The sequence below is a fragment of the Quercus lobata genome, chromosome 11, assembly GCF_001633185.2.
Source record: "Quercus lobata isolate SW786 chromosome 11, ValleyOak3.0 Primary Assembly, whole genome shotgun sequence".
NCBI lineage: Eukaryota > Viridiplantae > Streptophyta > Magnoliopsida > Fagales > Fagaceae > Quercus > Quercus lobata.
Window position 1 is genome coordinate 31,837,688 of NC_044914.1, and position 21,149 is coordinate 31,858,836.

General features: G+C 35.4%; 2 protein-coding genes across 2 annotated transcripts; both read left to right on the forward strand.

Moving 5' to 3' along the window:
- The first annotated feature begins 655 nt into the window (after positions 1–655).
- LOC115967822 lies at positions 656–3,183 on the forward strand. The gene is made up of 2 exons (XM_031086972.1): positions 656–899; positions 2,926–3,183. Exons 1-2 carry the CDS (start codon positions 671–673, stop codon positions 3,135–3,137), a joined length of 441 nt encoding a protein of 146 aa, XP_030942832.1. The 5' UTR covers positions 656–670; the 3' UTR covers positions 3,138–3,183.
- A 2,919-nt stretch (positions 3,184–6,102) lies between these two features.
- On the forward strand, positions 6,103–10,978 carry LOC115969295 (putative RING-H2 finger protein ATL21A). The gene is made up of 2 exons (XM_031088913.1): positions 6,103–6,862; positions 10,622–10,978. Exons 1-2 carry the CDS (start codon positions 6,109–6,111, stop codon positions 10,912–10,914), a joined length of 1,047 nt encoding a protein of 348 aa, XP_030944773.1. The 5' UTR covers positions 6,103–6,108; the 3' UTR covers positions 10,915–10,978.
- Positions 10,979–21,149: the final 10,171 nt, after the last annotated feature.

Here is a 21,149-nt window from a genome sequence, read left to right on the forward strand (position 1 = left end):
CAGACCACCGCAGGTTAAATTCTCTTTTCAACTAAATACTACCTCTCAAAGACAAATGTTGTGGCTATCCAGGATTCAGTCTCTCATGCAACAACCAAAGCCAAACAATTCTCACTCTCCCTTATTCTGGGGACTTTGTTGTTGATGTAGGACAAAATTTACTATTTAATTATTGTAATTTATTATTTTTGGTATTTTTATGTAAAAAACGTTATTTTAGGTTTAGGTGATTTATTTTCTTGTTTTTAGGTGCATTTAATGTTTTTTAGGTCAAATTTGGTTCCTGTTATGATTAGGTATCAATTAGGAGTTATTTTAGATTATATTTTCTTGTCTGTCAAGTTTTAAGGAGCCTTAAATAGGCTCCTAAGCCTGTAAACGTTTTTTCAGAAACTATTATCAATAAACACAGATGTTTTGTCAAATTTTCTTCTGGTGGATTCCAGTTTATTTCTCCTTGTGGATTCAGGGAAACCCCTCGTGGATTCGAGGTTTACTACCAGAAACTAACAGTTTAGTTTCTGTTCCATCAAGAGAGTATCGTGTGTGCTTTCTCTAGGCTTCCGCGACATCAGTTGTTCTAGAAATCGATAACTGGAACCAAGTAATGATTATCGATGACCCAGATAGCTGCCTTCCCAGACGGTTTCTGAACCAACACTTCACTCTTATGGACTCTCCTTATCACTTATCAGACATCAATGTGAATATCACCTTGTACAACTACTCCAACGACCCTATTTACGATTATGGACGGTATCCCTGCCTTAGCGGCGACAACTTTACGTTCTCCTGGACGACTATGGGGCAATGTCGAGAAATAATAACTGCACCACTTTTTAATGGGGTCTATTTGAGTTGGAGCACGACCGAACTGGAATGCTTTACTTCAAGCACCGGTATGTTTACTTACTTCATCAAATTTAATTTTGTTAGGCATACAATAATATAGGGAAACATACTATATAAGTGTTTTAACTTGGGTTGAAGGATGAGATCTTCACTGCATGATTTTGTCTTGTCTCATGCATCCCTACTCCGCCCATATGATGGGAAAACTTCCTTGCCCCATCCCCTTGAGATCCTGTGGGCACCACCCCATAAAATTCTAATTTGCTTCACAATTATTACAATTTTTTTAATAAAACATGATTTATTAATATAAATATACTTGAAATTACAACTAAATTTATCCCATCAGATCAAACTAATTTTTAGCAAGAACTTAATAATATTATCTAAGTGTTTAACAAAATAATATTGCAACAAAAAACAGAAATCTTAATATCCATGCATTTAAATAAGCCAGTATTGAATTGTTTGTTTAAATATTAAAGATTTAGGTACAAAAAATTTACAATTATAGTCCTTATTAACGCAAGGCAAGGTAGGGTAGGGCAATGCCGGGCTAAAATGTCTAGACCCTGCCCCATGATGGGGGCTAAAATCTCACCCTATCCCCACCCCACTGCCTATTTGAGGTGAGGAAAATTCATGCGGAGCGAAGCGGGAAGAGGCGAGTTAATGCAGGGTGGGAAAAGATTGCCATCCCTAGACTTTGATCTGCCAACACTTAAAAATATTTTCCTACCAATTACAACAGATAATCATACATTTTGATAAAAACATGATGCTTACCTCTCTAAACAACCCAAGCACATGTTGTCACTCTCTTGGCTTTTGCAGACAGCTGCAATATCATAAAATAGTTTTGATTGCCAATTAGGTTGTGATATGCCTTATTTATAAACGTTGTTTACACAAAGTGGAGGAAAAATGAAACAGTTGTGAATTGGCTCACACAAACGTTGGTTTACTTCAAGGGAAGACCAATCCTCCAATAGCAGTGCCTGCTAAGTTTGGGAAAAAATAATTATTAGCTTTATTAACTTCATCAATCGTATTATCTCTAAAAAAACAAACTTCACCAACAGTCATACATATGATCTTATAAATATGATTGACGAAAAGCTCCTTACCACACTAATATGATAAATCCTACCCTGGAGCAATAACAATCCCATACAACAATCAAAACTTACCCTATCCTAAGCATATTAAGATAACAATCCAATCTTTGTTTATATAACAATTATAATGACTATGTAGCAATCCAAACTCTTTCAGCAGTCCAGCATCAACCATATCATGGGGACTTTGAGATGTACTAGAGAAAGCCTTTGAAAGAAAGGGCAAAAAGCATCTAGAACTAATAGTTTCGATTACCGACAAGAATGTGTGGGCTTCGTGCAAGAGTATTAAAGTTCTTGCTTGGGAAATGAGACCACTTGTAGAAGATACTTGGCACTGAAAAAAGAGATTGAGAAAGCTATTTTCCGTTGTGTGGATAAGGAAGCCTCAATACCTTGGCAATGGAAGTTTATACGAACAATTCCCAGTCTTGTTCAAGGTTAACTCTTGCTTGGAAAGTGAGACTAGTAGAGGATATTTGGCACCGATGAGAAAAACTAAGACTATTTTCCGTTGTGTGGATAAAAAAGTAATTAAGGAAGCCTTAAACCTTGGCAATAGAAGCTTATATGAACATTTTTTGTTCTTGTACAAGGTTAATTTTTTTTTTCCTATTTCCCAAAAATGAAATGTTTTAAAAATTTCTCATGGTTAGTTGATATTAAAACTCAAAATTACATTTGTCTTTAATCAATTTGCATTTTACTGTTTTACATATGCAATATAACCTACATGTGCTTTAGCATTTGTATTGTATGAAATTGATGACTTACTTTATTTCCTTGAGGTAAGTGGGTTAAGGGGATTCAAACCCATGCCCTTTTCATGAGTGGGATAACAATATCATTAAACTATAATTTTTTTTGCTAAATTACTATTAATATTCTAATTTATAAATTGTTTTCCTGATATTTTTGTCAATGGCTAAATTATTGTAATTCTTTGTTCTTTTAGGTCTTTCAAGAAGTGCCAAGTATGGTATAGCCCTAGGTGTGGGAATAGCTGGATTATTGTGCTTAATTTGGCTCACATATTACGAATATAAAGGAGTTACGGTTGACAGCGAGAGACCCCAACCCAACTCACAACTTTCTACCTCAACTGTCACACATCAGACAACCATTGTAATGGGCCTCGATAGGGCCACAATAGAATCATACCCATAAACTTTGCTTGGTACGAGTCCAGAATTACCCAATTCTAACGATAACATATGTCCCATATGTTTGACTGAGTACCAACCTAAGGAGACATTAAGGACCATACCAAAGTGTAACCACTATTTCCATGCTAATTGCATAGATAAGTGGCTAAAAATTAATGCGGCATGCCCTATTTGCCGTAATTCACATGATTAGTTTCCTCTAACTACCTCTTCATCATTATTATCATTGTCATCATCATTGTTTTTATTCTTATCATAAACTATTTTGTTTTCATTGAGTGTAATATGTTTGATTTGGATTGATGGATTGATTGTTCTATACTATAAATGTGTAAAATATTTTTCTGAACAAATAAATAAATAAATATATATATATATATATATATACACACACATATTTTTATGATATCACTATTAACTCAAATTTGAATACTCGTAAAAGAAATAGAATCGAGTAAGTAGCTAGACTTATTTTGGATGAATTGGATTTACCGTATAACTATGGTGTAGTTGCAATGTCCCCCTTAAACTACAAAACTAAGTGATATTCCTCACTATTTATTCAAAAAAAAAAAAGTGATATTCCTCACTAAGTATTGATAATAAGAAGAATATCAATCAAATTTCATGGAAAAAAAATTAAGATTCTTTTAAGCGTTTTATATTTTGAAATTTTTTTACTTTTAATTTTGAAGAATTTTTTTTTTTTTAATTGACAAGGGGTAAATTGTTTACTATTAATAGTTAAAGCGAGAGATGCTCTGTTTTGAAGTTTAGGGGATATTGCAATTGTGTTGTAATTAAGTGGGAGAAATGAAATTAATCCTTATTTTTTATTATTTGTATCCATTTGCCTTGTTATATATACTTTTTTTTTCCCGATATGGTGGGTTCAGTAGATTTGTTTTTACCTACGTTAATAAAATTTTAATTTTACGTTGATCTGATCCTTCATTTGATATATGATTCCATTATCCTATTTTACAAATTGGTTTTCTTGTTTTAAGTTCAAACAATAAAAATTGATTCACTTTCTTTCCTTATAAAATGGTCAAAAGTAATAAGAAAGAGAGATGCAGGTAAGGTTGTCCACATGATCTACGGCTGACTTTATAGCCATAGAACTCACTCATTTTGGCTTTGTGTTGGTTCAAATCTTGAACTTGGATAAGGTATGCCATGAGATTTAATTTTTACCATAGTATGCGATTCAATGGACAACAACTTAGAACATAGATTTTGAGTTGTTCAAAATGGTCTTGACACCACCGCGCATCCTTGGTGGGGTGGTCACTCCACAAGTATGAGTGCTTGTGGAGTGTGAGAGGTAAGAGGGTTCAAGTTTCTAGGAAGGAATTTCATACACATATATACTTAGATTATGTTAGAGTAGAAATTTTATCTTGTATAAAAAAAAAATGGTCTTGACGAATAACGACCATAAAAATTTTCTTAGTTTAGCTTAAATTATGGTTCAATGTGTAGTAGCATTAGCATGTCATTAGATCACGATTCATATGACTTGAGGGGTGAAAATATATAAATATATATAGGTTCTTGTGGGGGTGTAGGCAAGGGCCAAGGTTCAAGTGTTTTGGAAGAGTTTCATAGACATATACTTACATTAGACTAGAGTATGATTTAATTTCTATCTTAGATAAAATAAAAAAAATAAACTGAAAAATAAATGTTCATTCAAGATACCCAAAGCGATCTATTTGATGATAGAGTTTACGAAAAAGACGAGGGTTTCATTTAAATATCTATTAAAATTTTTTTAAATATCATCTCAGGATGTGAAGGAAATTAGTTTATTCCATAATTTGGGATGTTCATCTCAAATATCAAGTGATGTTGCCAAGAACTTTGTTGCTCAATTGGTATTTTTTGGTGTTTCCAATTGAAACATTTAAAATTCAAATTCTCCCTCTCCCATTATTTTTTAACTTTTAACCATGAATTAAAAAAAAAAAAAGAAAAGACAACGAATGTCTTGATAACAAGACCAAAGTCTTCTTCTAAGTGTGGTGTAATTCTAATATGATTTAAATATATCAATTTGGCCTAAAAACGGTGAGAGCTTCTATAAGAGATTCTTACCTTAGTGAGCCTCCATGTAGTTTACACTAAAAATACACGAACAATATAAATATAATTTCAAGGTACACTCATTCTAATATCCCTTTGATAACTTAAATTATATTATTCTACACTTTAATTTATTAACACTTTGCCTGCCTGCCGTTGGATAATCAAAAAACCATTACAAAATAAAATAGTTAATTTTCATAGATTTTTTTTTCTAGGCTTTTCTCAATAAATTCAGTAGTAATAATAAGGAAAAAATTATTTAAATATTTGACATTTTCATTAAAAACACCAAGAAATTGATTTACAAGACTTTTACCAAAGCAATTTTTAATTTTATCACTTCTATATCCAATAGCCTATATGAAGCTCATAAGCCCAATTCTGGTCAAATCTGGCATATAATATATATCGCAATGATCGGTTTAATTACATTAATAACGGTACACATCCAATGCATTTATTTATATTATTGACTTCAAAGATTCTTTCTATGCTTTACATGATAAAACTTATGTACAGTACTTTAGTTGTTGTTTTTTAGGTTCTCCTCTTAAGATTTTACTATGTGACTACTTAATTTAAAAAATACACTTTCATCAATGAAAAAAAAGTCACATGGTAGATTCTTAAGAGGAACCTAAAAAACAGCATCTAAGTACTGTACTTAAATCTTGCTACTTTACAAACATTGGTTCCTATCTAGTGGTCCACTCAACAACCAGTAGTTATTGGTAACGTAATTGTTTTGTGTTTCAACTTTCAAGTTTCCACCATTACAGTTGTGTCACGAGACCAGAACAAAACATTAAAAAAGAAAAGAAAAAACAATGTTCTCATTAAATCAAAGTTAATGGTCAATACAGAAATTTCAGCTTAATTATATGACTTTGAATGTAAAATTCCTCTATCCCATGAACCTGTTAGGTAGCATTAACATGTCAAATTATGACCTAATTACTTTCTATCTTCCCCAATTGCACAAATGGCCTCCTTTCAAATCTTCTTTATCTCCACTTTCTTCTTCGTCCTTAACACAGCATCAAGTGCCAAAATATGCAAAACAACATATTGCGATGATCTTATCAGATTTCCGTGGGTTAAATTCCCTTTTCAACTCAATACTACCTCTCAAAACAAACGCTGTGGCTATCCGGGATTCAATCTTTCATGCAACAGAAGCCAAACAATTCTCACTCTCCCTCATTCCGGGGACTTCGTTGTGCAAGGTATCAGTTACTCAGAGCAAATCGATGAATATTGAAGACCCAGATGGCTGTTTTCCCAGACGATTCCTGACCCAAAACTTCACTCTTTCCGGCTCTCCTTTCCAGCTATCAGAGACTTCAAAGAATTACACCTTCTACAACTGCTCCAAGGAGAAGAGTTATGAGTATGCAGCACCGGTTTCTTGCCTTAGCGGCGACAACTTTACAGTCTTGGTGACTTTTAACCCTGAATCGGAGCTACAGCAGCAGTGTCAGGAAATAATGTATGCACCAATTGACGAGGTTGAATTGAGTTGGTTCGAGCCAGGTTGCGGAGTTTGTGTACGGGGTAGTCAAGAATGTGCGCTCATGAGTGATGATAGTCTGGAAGTTGGATGCTTTGATGTGGCCACTGCTACTCCAAGCAACGGTATGTTTACTTCATTTCTTCATCAAAACATATTGTTTTTTTTCCCTTTCTGATTTCTGTTAATGGTTGATTCACCAAAAACGAAATATATATGTTGACAAAACATTAACAAAATGATTCACTATTTAGCTCCACAAATGGGATTTGGCTTCATTTTGATATATAGGGTCCGTTTGGATTGAACTTATTTTTGCTGAAACTAAAAACACTGTAGCAAAATAATTTTTAAATGTGTGAATAGTATCATGGGACCCATTTTTAATGAAAAAGTTGTTGAAAAGTAGAATTTGTGGGTCCGTGAACAGTGCACGAATGCACTATTTACAGTTGACTTGGTCAAATAGTACGGCTGAAAAAAAAAAAAAAAAAAAAAAAAAACGCAGCCCAGGATTCAGCGGAAAACGCTGAATCCAAACGGGCACATAATTAATGTTTACAACATTATTTTTTGTACATCCCAAACATGTACAAACAGCTGGCCAAAATATATTCATGTATGATCTAATAGCTTTTGCTGCAGAGCAGAAACTTTATGTAATATGGTTTTATGAACATAATGGAAGAAGACATGAAGTCCTGCATTCCTTAGCTTCCAAATTGTGCTATCTAATTCTAGAATAATTGCATCTCATAATTAATCAAAAACCACTCTAAATAACCCGTCTCTGTTGACTCCCAAGGGTTTTGCAGACTACTTCAATATTATAAAACAGTTCTGATGGCCAGTTAGGATGTGAAGTCTTATATATGATAAACAACCACGGAGAGAATGATCATACATGGGATCCTTACCGTAGAATTAGTCAATACCTTTAGGATAAAATTTAGGTACAGTACCTTAAGTGCTGTTTTTTAATTTCTTCTTTTAAAATTCAGTCAAGTGATTATTTAACTAAAAAATACACTTCCATCTCATGAGAAAAAATCCAAATAACAGAATCTTAAAAAAAGAACCTAAAGAACAGTACCTAAGTCTTGCTCATACCTTTATTTGGCTTCTGGCTCAAACTCGAAAAATCTTCCTACTATTATAATTATTCCTCAATTAATTTATTCATTATACCAACAAAATATTTGACTTCTACAAGTTGCAATAATGTCCATTATGCATTGAAATTGACATTGAATATTAGAAAATTACGAGTGAAATCCATTTATTTGCAATTTGACAAGTTCTCTTTCCACTATTTTATTAAAAGATATTGAATTGTGCCTTTTTGTAAGTTTACCGTAGTATATGTGTATCGTATTTTACTAATTATATCTCACAATTTTTTTTTTGTATACAAGATAGAATTTCTACTCTAGCCTAATCTAAATGTATATGTGTGTGAAACTCCCTCCTGGAAACTTGAATCCCGGCCTTTGCCCCCCACACCCCACAAGTATTTATACTTGTGGAGTGACTATCGAACTAAGGGTGCGCGGTGGCTAAATCTCACAATTGAATAGTTTTTTTTTTTTTTTTTTTTTTTTTTTTTTGTGTGAAAGAAACTGATGGATTTTATTAATAAAATTCAACTACATCCAATTGTAAAATTGAACCAATATGAGATGGGACATCTTCCATCCATACTTGAAAATCTGGTATGCATAATGCATTTTTAGCCAACTTATGAGCAACTCCATTGTCGTTTCTCTTAATGTGAGAATACAACAATCCTTCTCTACGAACATTTGAAAACCTAATACAATGAAATAAACTTGCAAAACATTTAACATCACAACTAAGTAAACCAAAGGATTCCAAAGACTGCGAATTTGCATTCAAAGCCTTCATTGCAATTTCTGAAACTCCCTCTGGGGTGACATCTTCCAAGCTCAGATCAGCATCAAACCGTAAAGCCTTCGATATAACCAAGTTTCAAGCTCTATAACAGTTAGGGGGAGAGGGATGATTCCGACCATGTGTACCAAGCCTTTTCCTTGGCATTCTCAGATGATCACTCTAATCCCTGCCCTATCTTCTTCTTGAAACATTGTATCGATAAATTTGTACTCAAACCTTCCACAATTACATCAATAGTCGATCTCCAAAACAACACTAATCCACCTCCCATATCCAAAACAACATCCACAGAATTTTGTTTCTGGAAAATCGCATCATTAGAGTTCACCTTCAGGATTGGCCATGGAGGAGGTTTCCAAATGGCACAGTGTGGAGGCTGATTGGACTGATCTGGTTCATTACCCTTCATTGTTGTTGTTGCGCTTTTTTCCTTGTCTGGAATATTGACCATATTAAACACTTGCCGTTGAGATTGCTGGGAATTAGAGTTAATAGGAGCAATAATTGGTGAGATGTCATCATTCCCCGCATTTAATTCCATATCAATGCCCTTAGGACAGCTTAAAATCCCATTAATTGTGGGAGATAATGGCAGCGAAAATTCCGGGCTACCATGATTAGTGAGATTTGTATCTCTCCAACCGTTACTCATTGAATGCTTGTCCCCTCCCTGCTTGTAACGTTCAACTCCAATTGGTTCACCGGTTGGCTCATGCACCGGCTCGGAAAGCTTCTCGGTTTGGTTCTGCTGAGTCAGTGGCTTCTCTTCCCTTGACTGAGAAGCTTGTCCGGCTTTGTTGTTCATCTTTCTCGTAGAAAAGAATCCCGGCACCGTAATTGATTTCTTCTTCGAAACCACAAATGGAGGCACACGTAAATTGGGACCAAACTCCATAGAGATTGCCCGAGAGTCCAAAACACTACCTTGAAATCTGTTTCCCAAACCCCCTGAAGAAAAACCCACAAGCCTAGCAATACACTTGGTATTCCTAGGGACCTAACACCACCTTCAGATGAAGGGACCAACCAATTCTACAGTGCAAGAGAGTTTAGAGGTACACACTAAACTCTCGGGCAGCAGAGAAACTACACTTGCCCCTCTGTTTCTTTGGTCTTGAAACAGAGGAGCTTCTCACAATTGAATAGTTGATAAACCATAAGGTGTTTGTAATTTAATCTAGTGTATGTATTTGTTCCATTAATTACACCCACTTATTAGCTTAAGTCCATTATCTCATTAATGAAGTAAATCATCGTATATATCATTTAATAGTATAACAATTAACAAGTATAGGATTTAGTTGAAGATATTATTTTAATATCCACAGCCTAGACCAATATGGTTCATCAACTGTTGGCATGATTTTTTTTTGATGTTATTCGACCAACAAAATATGAAATTCTTATACTGAAGAACTTGATTCTCCCATACGGGATCTTTGAGTTTTAGGGATTGAAAATTCTTATGGAAACTCAAAATTAATGAACGTTTAAAATTCATACTATGCAAACATACTAAGGAAATTTTCCCAACAAAAGCCATCATTTGTAGAATATGTCATGTTGATGATCTACGTCCTCGATTCCAAGGTCCAAGCTAGCCCGGAAACCTATGTGTATGTCTCACTGCTTTTTTTTTCTTTTTCTTTTTCATCATTTTTTATTTTTTATTTTTTATTTTTTATTTTAATCTTCTTTTGCCATAATCACTTGTTGAACTCTTCTGGCATGTAAACAATTAAACAGCTGTATGTGCTTTCGCATTTATATGATATTGGATTCATGATTTAATAGTTTTTCTTTTTTTCCTTATAATAAGTGGGTAAGAGGGATTCAAAACTGAGTTTTTTCTATGACTGAGATCGAATAGTATCACTAAACCACAAGACTCTTAGCTAAATTAAAATTGATAAATTGCTTTTTGATAATTTTGCCACTGACTAAATAATTGTAATTCTTTTCTCTTTTAGGTATTCTAAGGAGTGTCAAGTATGGCTTAACCATAGGCATAGGAATACCTGGACTATTGTGCTTCATTGGGCTCACATGTTGCCTATGTAATCGAGTTAGGCTTAACAGCCAGAGCCCTAATACACAACTTTCTACCTCAACTGTTCCGCAGCAAGCTGCCTTTGTAATGGGTCTCGATGGGCGCATAATAGAATCATACCCAAAGACTTTTCTTGGTGAGAGTCGAGAATTACCCAACCCTAACGACAACACTTGTTCGAGTGTAATCATTATTTTCATGCTAATTGCATAGATGAATGGCTAAAAATTAATGCGACATGTCCTATTTGTCGGAATTCACCCAATTAGTTTACTCTAGCTACCTCTTCATCATCTCGTTGTTACCGTTTTTATTATTATCATAGACTATTTTTTCCCCCATTGTATATAATTTGATTTATTTGGATTGTGGAATTGGTTTTTCTATATAAATGTAAAGTGTTTTTTTTGGAGGAATAAATATATTTGTTTCTATCGTATGAATAATAAACCAGAAGATTTGGAGTACTAGTAAAAGACAGAATCAATTAGAGTAGATTTACTTGTTTATTTTCATTATGGATAAATTGTATTTCCTCCTTGGTTTAGTTGTTGTCCCCCTAAACTACAAAACTAAGCAATATTCCCCATTAAATAATAATAAATACGTTGTTTGCTACCGTACGTATGCTACCGTTAGGATTTCAATCGAATTTAACAAAAAATCAAAATTATTTTATACATTTTGTTTAATTTTTTCTTTTGTTAAATTTTGATCAAATTTCTTATCGGCAAGGGGCAAATTTTTTTATAGAGGTGCTTAGTTTTGAAGTTTAATTATACAAATAGGTATAATTATAGTTTTTTTTTTTTTTTTTAATAGCCATTCAAAGAATTTTCCCCCTTTTTCTATTTGTTAGAGGCTCATTTTTGGCAAGCCCAGTAAGAGAGAAGGCCCAGCAACATGGGCAGACCAAAGTTAGCAAGTAAGAAAAAGCCATTGAGCCTAAGTGGCAGAAATGAATGGCTCATGGGCTCATAAAGTGGGTCCTGAAAAAGCAAACGGGCCTGAATGGGCCTGGAAAGAGAGAGAAAGCAAACCCATGGGCAATATGTAGAAAAGCGAGAATGGGCCACAGTAGGCCCAAAGTAATGTAAGCAAAGAAAGTAAGGGGCTAATGGAAGACCCATCAGCCCCAAGGATGAAGTATAAAGTAATTGGGTCAGGGAAGTCCAAAAAGAGTTAGTAAAGGCCCATAGGAAAACAGGATTGGAAAAGGGCTGAGGAAGCCTAAGGAAAGCAAATGGGCCAAGGATGCCCAAGAGGGAAATGGAACACAGGAGCCCACAAACAGTGTTAGAAAAGGCCCAGTGAACACACTGAGTTACTGGGAGGGAAATAAACAGCAGGTCCAAAAAGGCCTAGCAGGATTGAGTCAAATAACATTACAGCAGGAATAATAGAGTGGTATGGCAGGAGCATGGGAACAAGGCCACAGAGTAAACACAGAATAGGCTGGGGGAAGAAAAGCCTATAATCCAACAAGGCTCAATTCCCAAAAGAAGCAAGTCATTAAGAATGGCAGATTGAAAAGTAACTCACGCCATAAGAAGCCAAAAGTGCACGACAGAACGTACAGAACAATCTCCAGAACATGGTAAGTGCATGAGCAGCGGGTGAAGAAGGTGAAGCACGCGTGAGACCCAAGCACCACTAGCCTGTACCCAGTCAATATAGGAAGTGGTGGGTCATGGGTCAGAGGGCATGGTTTGGTGGTGGGGAGAGGGAAAAAACATATTTTGGGGTTCTTGCTCAGGCTCTTTTGGGAGAAATGTTCTGCTGGGATGACATGCCATACAAAAGAAGCAAAGATGAGTTGGAACCACCAAGTGTATGCCATGAGGGATAGAGAGAGAGCACACACACTATAACGGGTAGAAAAAGCCACAGCAAGCAAACAAACAAAATAGCATTCTTTGTCTGGCAGAGGGGAGCGGCACAGCCAGCACAGGTAAGTGGTGGTGGTTGAACCACTGACGACCAGTAAGTGGTCAGCAAGGACACTCACACCAGACAAAGGTAGTTGAGGGCTAAAATAGTAAATACCAGTCACGACAAGCTCTATAAAGGACCCCTTGCTGTGCACTGAGGAAAGGAGGGATTCGAAAATCATAGTATTAGGAATTTCTAGAGAAAGACATAACCAAGAAGTAAACATTGAGAAGAAAAGGAAGTAAAACAAAAGAAAAAGAAAAATAGGAAGTAGGAAGGAGAGGAAAAGAAAAACAAAGAGTTTAGAATGGCGGACATGCACCAATAGGTTGATTTCCTCTCTCCCCCAGTAGCCTTGCTCTCTATAAAAGGCAAAAGATTTGTATTTGGGCATGGACCATTTAGGCCTGTTCTCTCAAAGCAATTAATTTCTTCTCTGAGATTACTCGCATTGAGGGAACGTTTTTTCCCTTCTTGGTTTCAACCCTATGTATTACTTAGCATGGCAGACTAACGCTTTGATTTTCCTAACTCTTTTTTTTATATTCTTCACTTAGCTTATTTTGTGTACAAAGAGCCTTTCGTTGCTCACTTTTACTTATTATGTCTAAAAGTAGTGATTGTGTTTCTTATATCATCATTATTATATCTGCTTGCCATAACTTACTCACAGTGGTTCTGCCTGCCATGGGTTTGTGATTAAATTCTAACAAACAGGGCATAGTTTGTGCACAAGCCGGACCAAAGTAAGTTACAATTGGACCAGTCCCGACTCCCTTACTCAGAACATTTGGGCCAATACCGTAGAAAGCAGCCAAACCTGACATTGCAAAAAAAGGCCCACTAAACTATTTTTTATGAAATCAGGTAATTCACTTTTCTTTAAAAAAAACATTCTAAAAGATATAAGAGAAATCCAAAACTTCCATAGTCAAGGATGTCATGAGATCTTTGCAACGATATATATAATTCAAGGCCTAGAAATCCAAAACTTCCATCGTCAAGGAAGCTAGTATACCACGAGATATTTACACACTACAACCAAATGTACTTTCAGTGACGAAAAAAATCGTCACTAAAAGTCCAGTTTTTTGTCATTAAGAACTTTTAGTGATGAAATCGGACATTTCGTTGCTATAACCCTGTCGCTAAAAGTCTTGGCGATGAAAAATTTTGTCACTAAAAGTCCAATTTGTTTAAAAAAGAAAAAACTTTTAGCGACAAAAACGTTTCGTCGCTAAATGTTTTCCTCGCTAAAAACAGCATTCAGCGACGAAAATATTTCGTCACTAAAACCATTTTAGTTTATTAAATCATATTTAGTGACGAACAATTTCGTCACTAAAACTATTTTCAGATACATATAGTGACGAAAAAATTCATCACTAAAACTATTTTTAAAAAAATCTAGGCACATATAGTGACAAAACTTTTTGTCACTAAAACCATTTCTTACAAAATTCTGCTACATTTAGCAACGAAATATTTCATCACTAAAACAATTTTTGTGACGAAAAAATTCGTCACTAAAACTTATTTTCTGTTTTTATTATTTTCATGGCTTTGATTAACCTGTAACCTGTCATTACATTATTAAAACCTCACATTTGATTAACACATTTATTTCAACAACACATTATAAAAAATCGATCCATACATTCCACAAGTAAAAAACAAAACAAGTATCCAATTCAAACTATTTCCATACAATAATTGTTTGCAACACATACAATAACTTAATATGTTTTATAACAATACAAAAAATGTAGCATAATATAATTAGAACCAACGGAAGATGTCCTCATATGTCTTCAAATAATGTCAAAAGTAAATCCCCTAAAGCCACCAATTAGAAATCTGCACAAATATAGAAACACTACTACATTAAAATAGTAAAGTAAAAACATTAACTATGTTATAAGAAAGCAAATATAAAATTTTCAAGTGTAATATAATACAATTAGTTTCAAATGATACATAAAAAATGAAGTATTTTAACTTGAAGATAAAGTACTAACCAATAAGTGATTTAACTCAAAGATGAACCACCCCCATAGGTAAAAGTGTCATCATAACCCTTGCTCCTCAAAAAATTAAGAATATTGTTTTGGACCTCATCTTGCTTAGCTCGCGCCTCTTGCTCCCTAGCTCGCTCTTCTTCGTCCCTAGCTCTTGCCTCTTTGAGCTCAATTATCTCATTTTCTAACCGATGGATATACTCCACCGAGGAACTAGAAGAGGCAGTGGTTACTAGAGAAGAGAAAGGTCTCATGCCAAGTCCTTTTACAATACCAACTTCTTCTTAAAAACCAAGTTTGAGATCTCCTCTTATGTAAGGGGAATTGCATTAGGATCTTGACAATGATCCTCTTGCACTTTAAGAATAGTTTCCTACCATTTGAAAGAGAAAAAAATAAACAATCACAACATTAATACTACATATGTTATAACTTTACAAACATGATAAGGATGAAATGATAGAGATGGAATGATACACATACATATGTCGCTTCATCCTCATGGTGTATCCACCTATTTGTATTTGGATTGAAATGAACATCTTTGTAGATTTTTGCCAATTCAGGAACTTGACCACCATTATTATTTGTCTGATTAATTAACATTTGAGTGTTAGATAGATATAGTTGATAACTATTAGGAAATCAGTAGATTGAATAGCACGGATTGTGATGATGTTGAGGGCCTGAAAGATAAGAAACAAAAGATCAGAAGAGACCGGGGTTGACCGGTCACAAATCCTCCGATGATAAAGTTAGCCTTTTCTTCCGAAACAAAGAATTCCAAACTTAAGGAGATGGTGTCTAGAAAGTACTTACCCCTTTTTTTGTCGGAGATTCGTGCCCTTTTATAGGTTCAGGAAACGGTTATCCGTTAGATAACTTCCCCTATCTTCACGGAGTCCGGAAAGTTTAGAGTACACCTTCATAACCGCCATGGCGGTTATCTTTTCATACCACAACCGTTGCTGAGCTCGTCCTAAGCAATGCTGGACGGAAGGTTGTTCAAAAGCAGGAGAATCTTGTCCAGAGACCTCTATGGACGAAGGACAAGCAGCTAGTTCCTTCTATGGACGAAGGACGAGTAGTTAGTCTCCTTTTATTCCTTCTATGGATGACCTCTATGGACAAATATGGAGTTGGTTATTTTTAGACACCATCAATAGTTAATTAATCGCAACATGTAATATACTAAGGTTTAAGAAAATGAAAAAACACGCACCTCCTCATCAACCTTAATAGCAAGTGCCTTTGTCCCGCATCTATGTTTGCCTGAAGTTTTGTTCCTATTTTCAGAGTTCTTTCTTGATTTTTCCTAATAAAGAACATTCAAGATATTTATTAGATCATGAATAAAACAATATACATTTACTTCATCTAGGTATTAATCTAACCATTTGACAACATAATATAGTAAATATTAGATAATAATAATATACGGATAAATAATTTACCAGCCAGTCCTTATTGGTCCATTTTCCTTCAATGAGTCTAGTCCACCGCTCAAGTGTGGCATTCTTTGGTGGGTGGCTTTTTGCATAGTTAGCACCATGAGATTGTACAAGCTTTTTATAAGTCTGAACAACTTGTTAGAGTCGCTACTCAATAATCTTCCACATTTTGTATTTATTGTTTTCATTACCAAGTTGGAATCTCCTTCTAGCTCAAACTGATCTTGTAAAATGAAGTGTATATGTATTATAAAAATATTATTATATGAATTTAATATGCTTAGTAACAACAAAGATAAGTTAGACGTTATCAATGTAAATTTACCGCGATTTTTTGAAGCACCACATCTCTAGTAGCAGCATCAACACTTTTCCAAATTTTTATATTGTAACTAGACAAATTACTTCGCACTTGTACGCCAATTTGATTGACAAGCTTGCACGCATTTTTCCCAATAGGAGCATCATACTCTGCAGCTATACGTACTGGCAGTTTACCACTTTTTTCAATAAGTGCCCGTACTGCTATACCATGTGTTGTTCCACGGGTATTTCTACTAATAGATCCTATTTAAACATTATCAATGTTAAAAAATTATACATTCCATGTACATTAAGTATAATCTCAATAGTAAAGATAGGGTGCAGTTGTAATTAAGTATATTCTATGTAATTACCAGTCGTGCTAGTTAATATGTCGATAGCCTCCACACTAAAAGAACTTTGGGCAGAACCAAGACATTGCATGGTCCTCAGACTCAAGCCTATGGGGAAACCAACTACTTGGATGAGGAAAACTAGGTTTTTGACAGAACCAAGGCATTGCATGGTCCTTGGACTCAAGCCTATGGGGAAACCAACTACTTGGATGAGGAAAACTAGGTTTTGGACAGAACCAAGGCATTGCATGGTCCTCGGACTCAAGCCTATGGGGAAACCAACTACTTAGATGAGGAAAACTAGGTTTTGGATAGAACCAAGGCATTGCATGGTCCCCGGACTCAAGCCTATGGGGAAACCAACTACTTGGATGAGGAAAACTAGGTTTTGGACAGAACCAAGGCGTTGCATGGTCCTCGGACTCAAGCCTATGGGGAAAACCAATTACTTGGATGAGGAAAACTAGGTTTTGGACAGAACCAAGGCATTGCATGGTCCTCGGACTCAAGCCTATGGGGAAACCAACTACTTGAATGAGAAAATGATTGAGTTTTGTAAGGTGGGCTACTTAATAGCAATTCTAAGTTATTCAATCCTTGGCTCAAATGTTGTAAAAGGTCAATGCCAATAAGAGTGTTAAAGAGAGATGGTGAAACGCGCTATTCTTCAGTAGCCTAGGGGGGCTGTTCATTTTGCAGGTGGTGCGTCCTCGGATGGTTACTTCCTACACCGCATCGAGCATTGAGCTATCATCTCGGCTAGATTTGAGGTAAGTATCATTTTTTTACAGATCGGCATTGTTGTGCCAAACAACTCTATTAAAGTTATGGTGATATCTTTTTCTTAGCAAGCATTTTGGCCGTAAATGTCATTAATTCAAATAATACATTATTGTGCTAAATAACACTGCAAATTCGTAATAGCACATTTATCTTTGATAAAGGACTAGAGCCCCGAGTATTGTACTCTAAGGTCGGCGGTATTGTGCCAGGCCGATATAGTAAGCTCTTTTTAATGTCCTTTCTTTTCCTGCCCAATGGGAGTTTCAGCCTTAAGTGCCATTTGTTCGATTCAGTATTATTAAGCCAGATTGTTTTTATAAACACAGAACAAGATCTTTTTATTAACTGGGACTTTGGTCCTAGACGTCGGTCACGGTTTAAAAATAAAAAGAATTCACAAGATTGTGTGTCTACACATTGCGCTATTACTTCGAAAAGATAAAGGTAGAATATGTGAAGTAAAGTAATAACAATTTGTATTAATATAAAGATGTATTACAACGTACAAAGAGGGGCTTAAACAAGCCTATACAAAAGGTAGATTGCCAAAACAATTAAAAAAAAAAAAAAGCAGTACAGTAAATAAACAGCTAGACATCTTTTTAAACTCGTCTTCGAAATCCTTTCAAAACTCTGTCTCAGCGGAGCCCATATCGAGAGAAGGGCCTTCTTCAGAAGAAGATGGAAGAGATGGAGGAAGAAGATGGAGGAGATGAATGAAGAAGATGGAGGACATGAGTAAAGAAGATGGAGGAGATGAATGATAAGAAGGAGGAGAAGAAGAGAGAAGAGATGAAAAGGAAGAAAGAGAGGCAAAAGGAATCACCAGTGAACAAAGAGAGGAAGAAGCAGGGGCACTTAGTCCCTGCCTCAGTCCTGACTCCTAACACACTGGTGCCATGTTAGATATGCTCGTGAGAGGCCGGTTGGTATTGATAATGGATGTCCTCGGCTCAATCAAGCCGAAAGGTGGACGTGACGAACCCCTGCTTCGGATTTTGGCTGAAAGGAAAGTGAGACAAATCTTGAGTCTCCGCCATCCTTGCCCTAACCGAGCCATTTTGAGCTTTATTAAAGCATGGTGTTTTTGAGAGGGGTACAGTTCCTTCATTGCCTACTACTATGGTGAAGGTATTACAACTTAAGGAATAACCAAAGGATAAAATTAAAACTCTGAGAAGAGTCTAAGGGTTTCAGATTTTGGGGGGGTTAAAGTGGTTCGGGTGTGAGTGAAACAACTCTTGCCTCTTCTTTTTATATGAGGGGTTACACGGAGGGCACTTAATACGTTCAGATCTCCAAGGAAATCTGCAAACAAGAATGCGCCCGTTCCGTTTCCCTACGCCATCAATAACCGTTAAAATCTGGAAGATCTCGTAAAGGGAAACTATTAAAGACACGCTTTGAATAGTCAAACGGCATGAGCGCGTCTTGAATGAATTAGGGGGAACGTCTCGTAGACCGGTTCATCTCCTGGGTAGGTAAAGAACCGCCAACATCGATGAAAGGCAGAATTAATTGAGCCATAATAAAAGCTCGGTATTACCAAAACCCTCATTTCCAACCAGGAAGTCAGATAGCAGGGTTTTGAGGGGCTATTGTGGGGCCCAATAACTTACGGGCCAGGCCCATTTATCCGTGGGGAATCAAAAGGTCCAAGCCGAGGAGGGCTATGGTCCAAACCCGATAAAATAAAGCACAAGATAGCCTTGGGATACCGCCGAGGACAGTTCAGTCCTCGGCAGAACCCAAAATCCCACCAGACCGAGGGACAAAAACGGTAAAGGACGGAGCTTGAAAGAAAATCCCAAAATATCCAGGGAAAGCTGCCCTCACTGTCATTCAATGTTCTGCACCTGACAGAGCCGCATTCTTTGGCTTTTACAAACCACCTCCAACGACTTTGAGTATGGACTGATGGGACAAGTATCAGTTTTGGAAAGTTTAAACCTACACGTGGATAAAGGACAGTGGACACAGGCTGGTATAAAAGGAAGGGTAAGTAATCTATAGAGGGGGCTGGGAAAAATGGCCAAAAACTAGAGCCTTCCAGCCCACCTCTAGGAGTAAGGCTCCAAGGGTGAAGAAAACTTTACTATGTGTGAACAACACGGAAAACCCACCGCCTGGTGACCAAGGCCTAGCCTTTCAAACCCACGCTCTACAAATGATATTGTTTGGGCCTGTTTACGTGCGAACCCAAACTGTTACGGTTCGTTACGAAATCGTGGCCTTACAATAAATAAAAAGCTATTTTGCATTCTCAAATACTACTTCTATTTTACTAATTTATTTTACAACACACCTTACATTGTAATTTTTATTTTTACATTTAACCCAATAAAATAATATAAACTACCTAATAAAATAATAAAATGTATTATTTTCTCTCTTTTTCCCCACTCATTTTTTCTCTTCACACACAACCACATGTTAAAATAAATTTTTTTTTTCAACCTATGAACAGTAGAGTTGCATATATGCAACCTTACTATTCATAGGTTGCAAATTTTTTTTTTTTTTTTTTAAAGTTTGCAAATCCAAATGGAATAGGTTTTGGGTGGTTTAGAGCATTTCCAACAGACTAACCAAATTTTTGTTCTGTTTGGAGAATGAACAGTGACTTTTACCTTTATCTACTCACTTTTTCAAATAAATTTTCCAACAAACTCTCTATCTCATTCTCTATTTCATTTAAATATTATTTCTTCATTCATTATTTATTATTTTTTTAACAACTATACATCTTTCAACATTTTTTTATTCAAAACCCAATTATTATAATAGGAAAAAAAAAAGATTTGAAGAATGAACAGTAGCTCATCAGACCTAATGAGCTACTGTTCATTAACAAAAAAAAATTTGATGCATAGAGAGGCTGTTGGAGCCTTTTTTTTGCTCTCACTCTGTATTATAGAGAGTATTTTGCACCATTGGAGATGCTCTTAGGTTGTAAAATAGTAATTGGGTGGTGTTTACACCCCCCAATGCTAGTGCTCTAACATAGCCAAAAAGATTAGGATTATAAACTTTTATGCCACAATTTTGATGTAATAGATTATAAATGGTGGACAAAAGAGTGGTAAATTCATGTAAAAGTAATAAACAATCATTCATAGTCTATTACATAAAATAATTGTAGAAAAAGTGCAGTCTTAGAATTACTCTTTATTAAGTTCTTTCTCAAAAAAATTAAAAAACACACATTGAGTTACATACCAGAGAAGTTTCTACCACTACTTAATAATAGAAAATTTCTTTGTAAGGTTCAAGTCAACAACGAATAAGTAATAGGAACAAACCTAAAAAAAAATTACGTTGTCCCCTTTACTATATCTTTTAATTATATATATATATATATATATATATAGCCTTTGTCGACTTGGACTTGGTATAGTCTCTATTCCATGTATTAATTAATGAGAAAGGCTAACAAGTGCTCTAAAAATCCAGTTAAAGAAAATTTTTATGGGAAAAAAAAAAAAGAAAGTAATTAATGTTTTTGACAGTTTTTTTTATTTCTCATAAAAGTGATGTCAAAACTCCCCTAAAATCTCGTTAGCATGACCCTTAATTAATTATGACAACTTCAAGCAGAATACTTA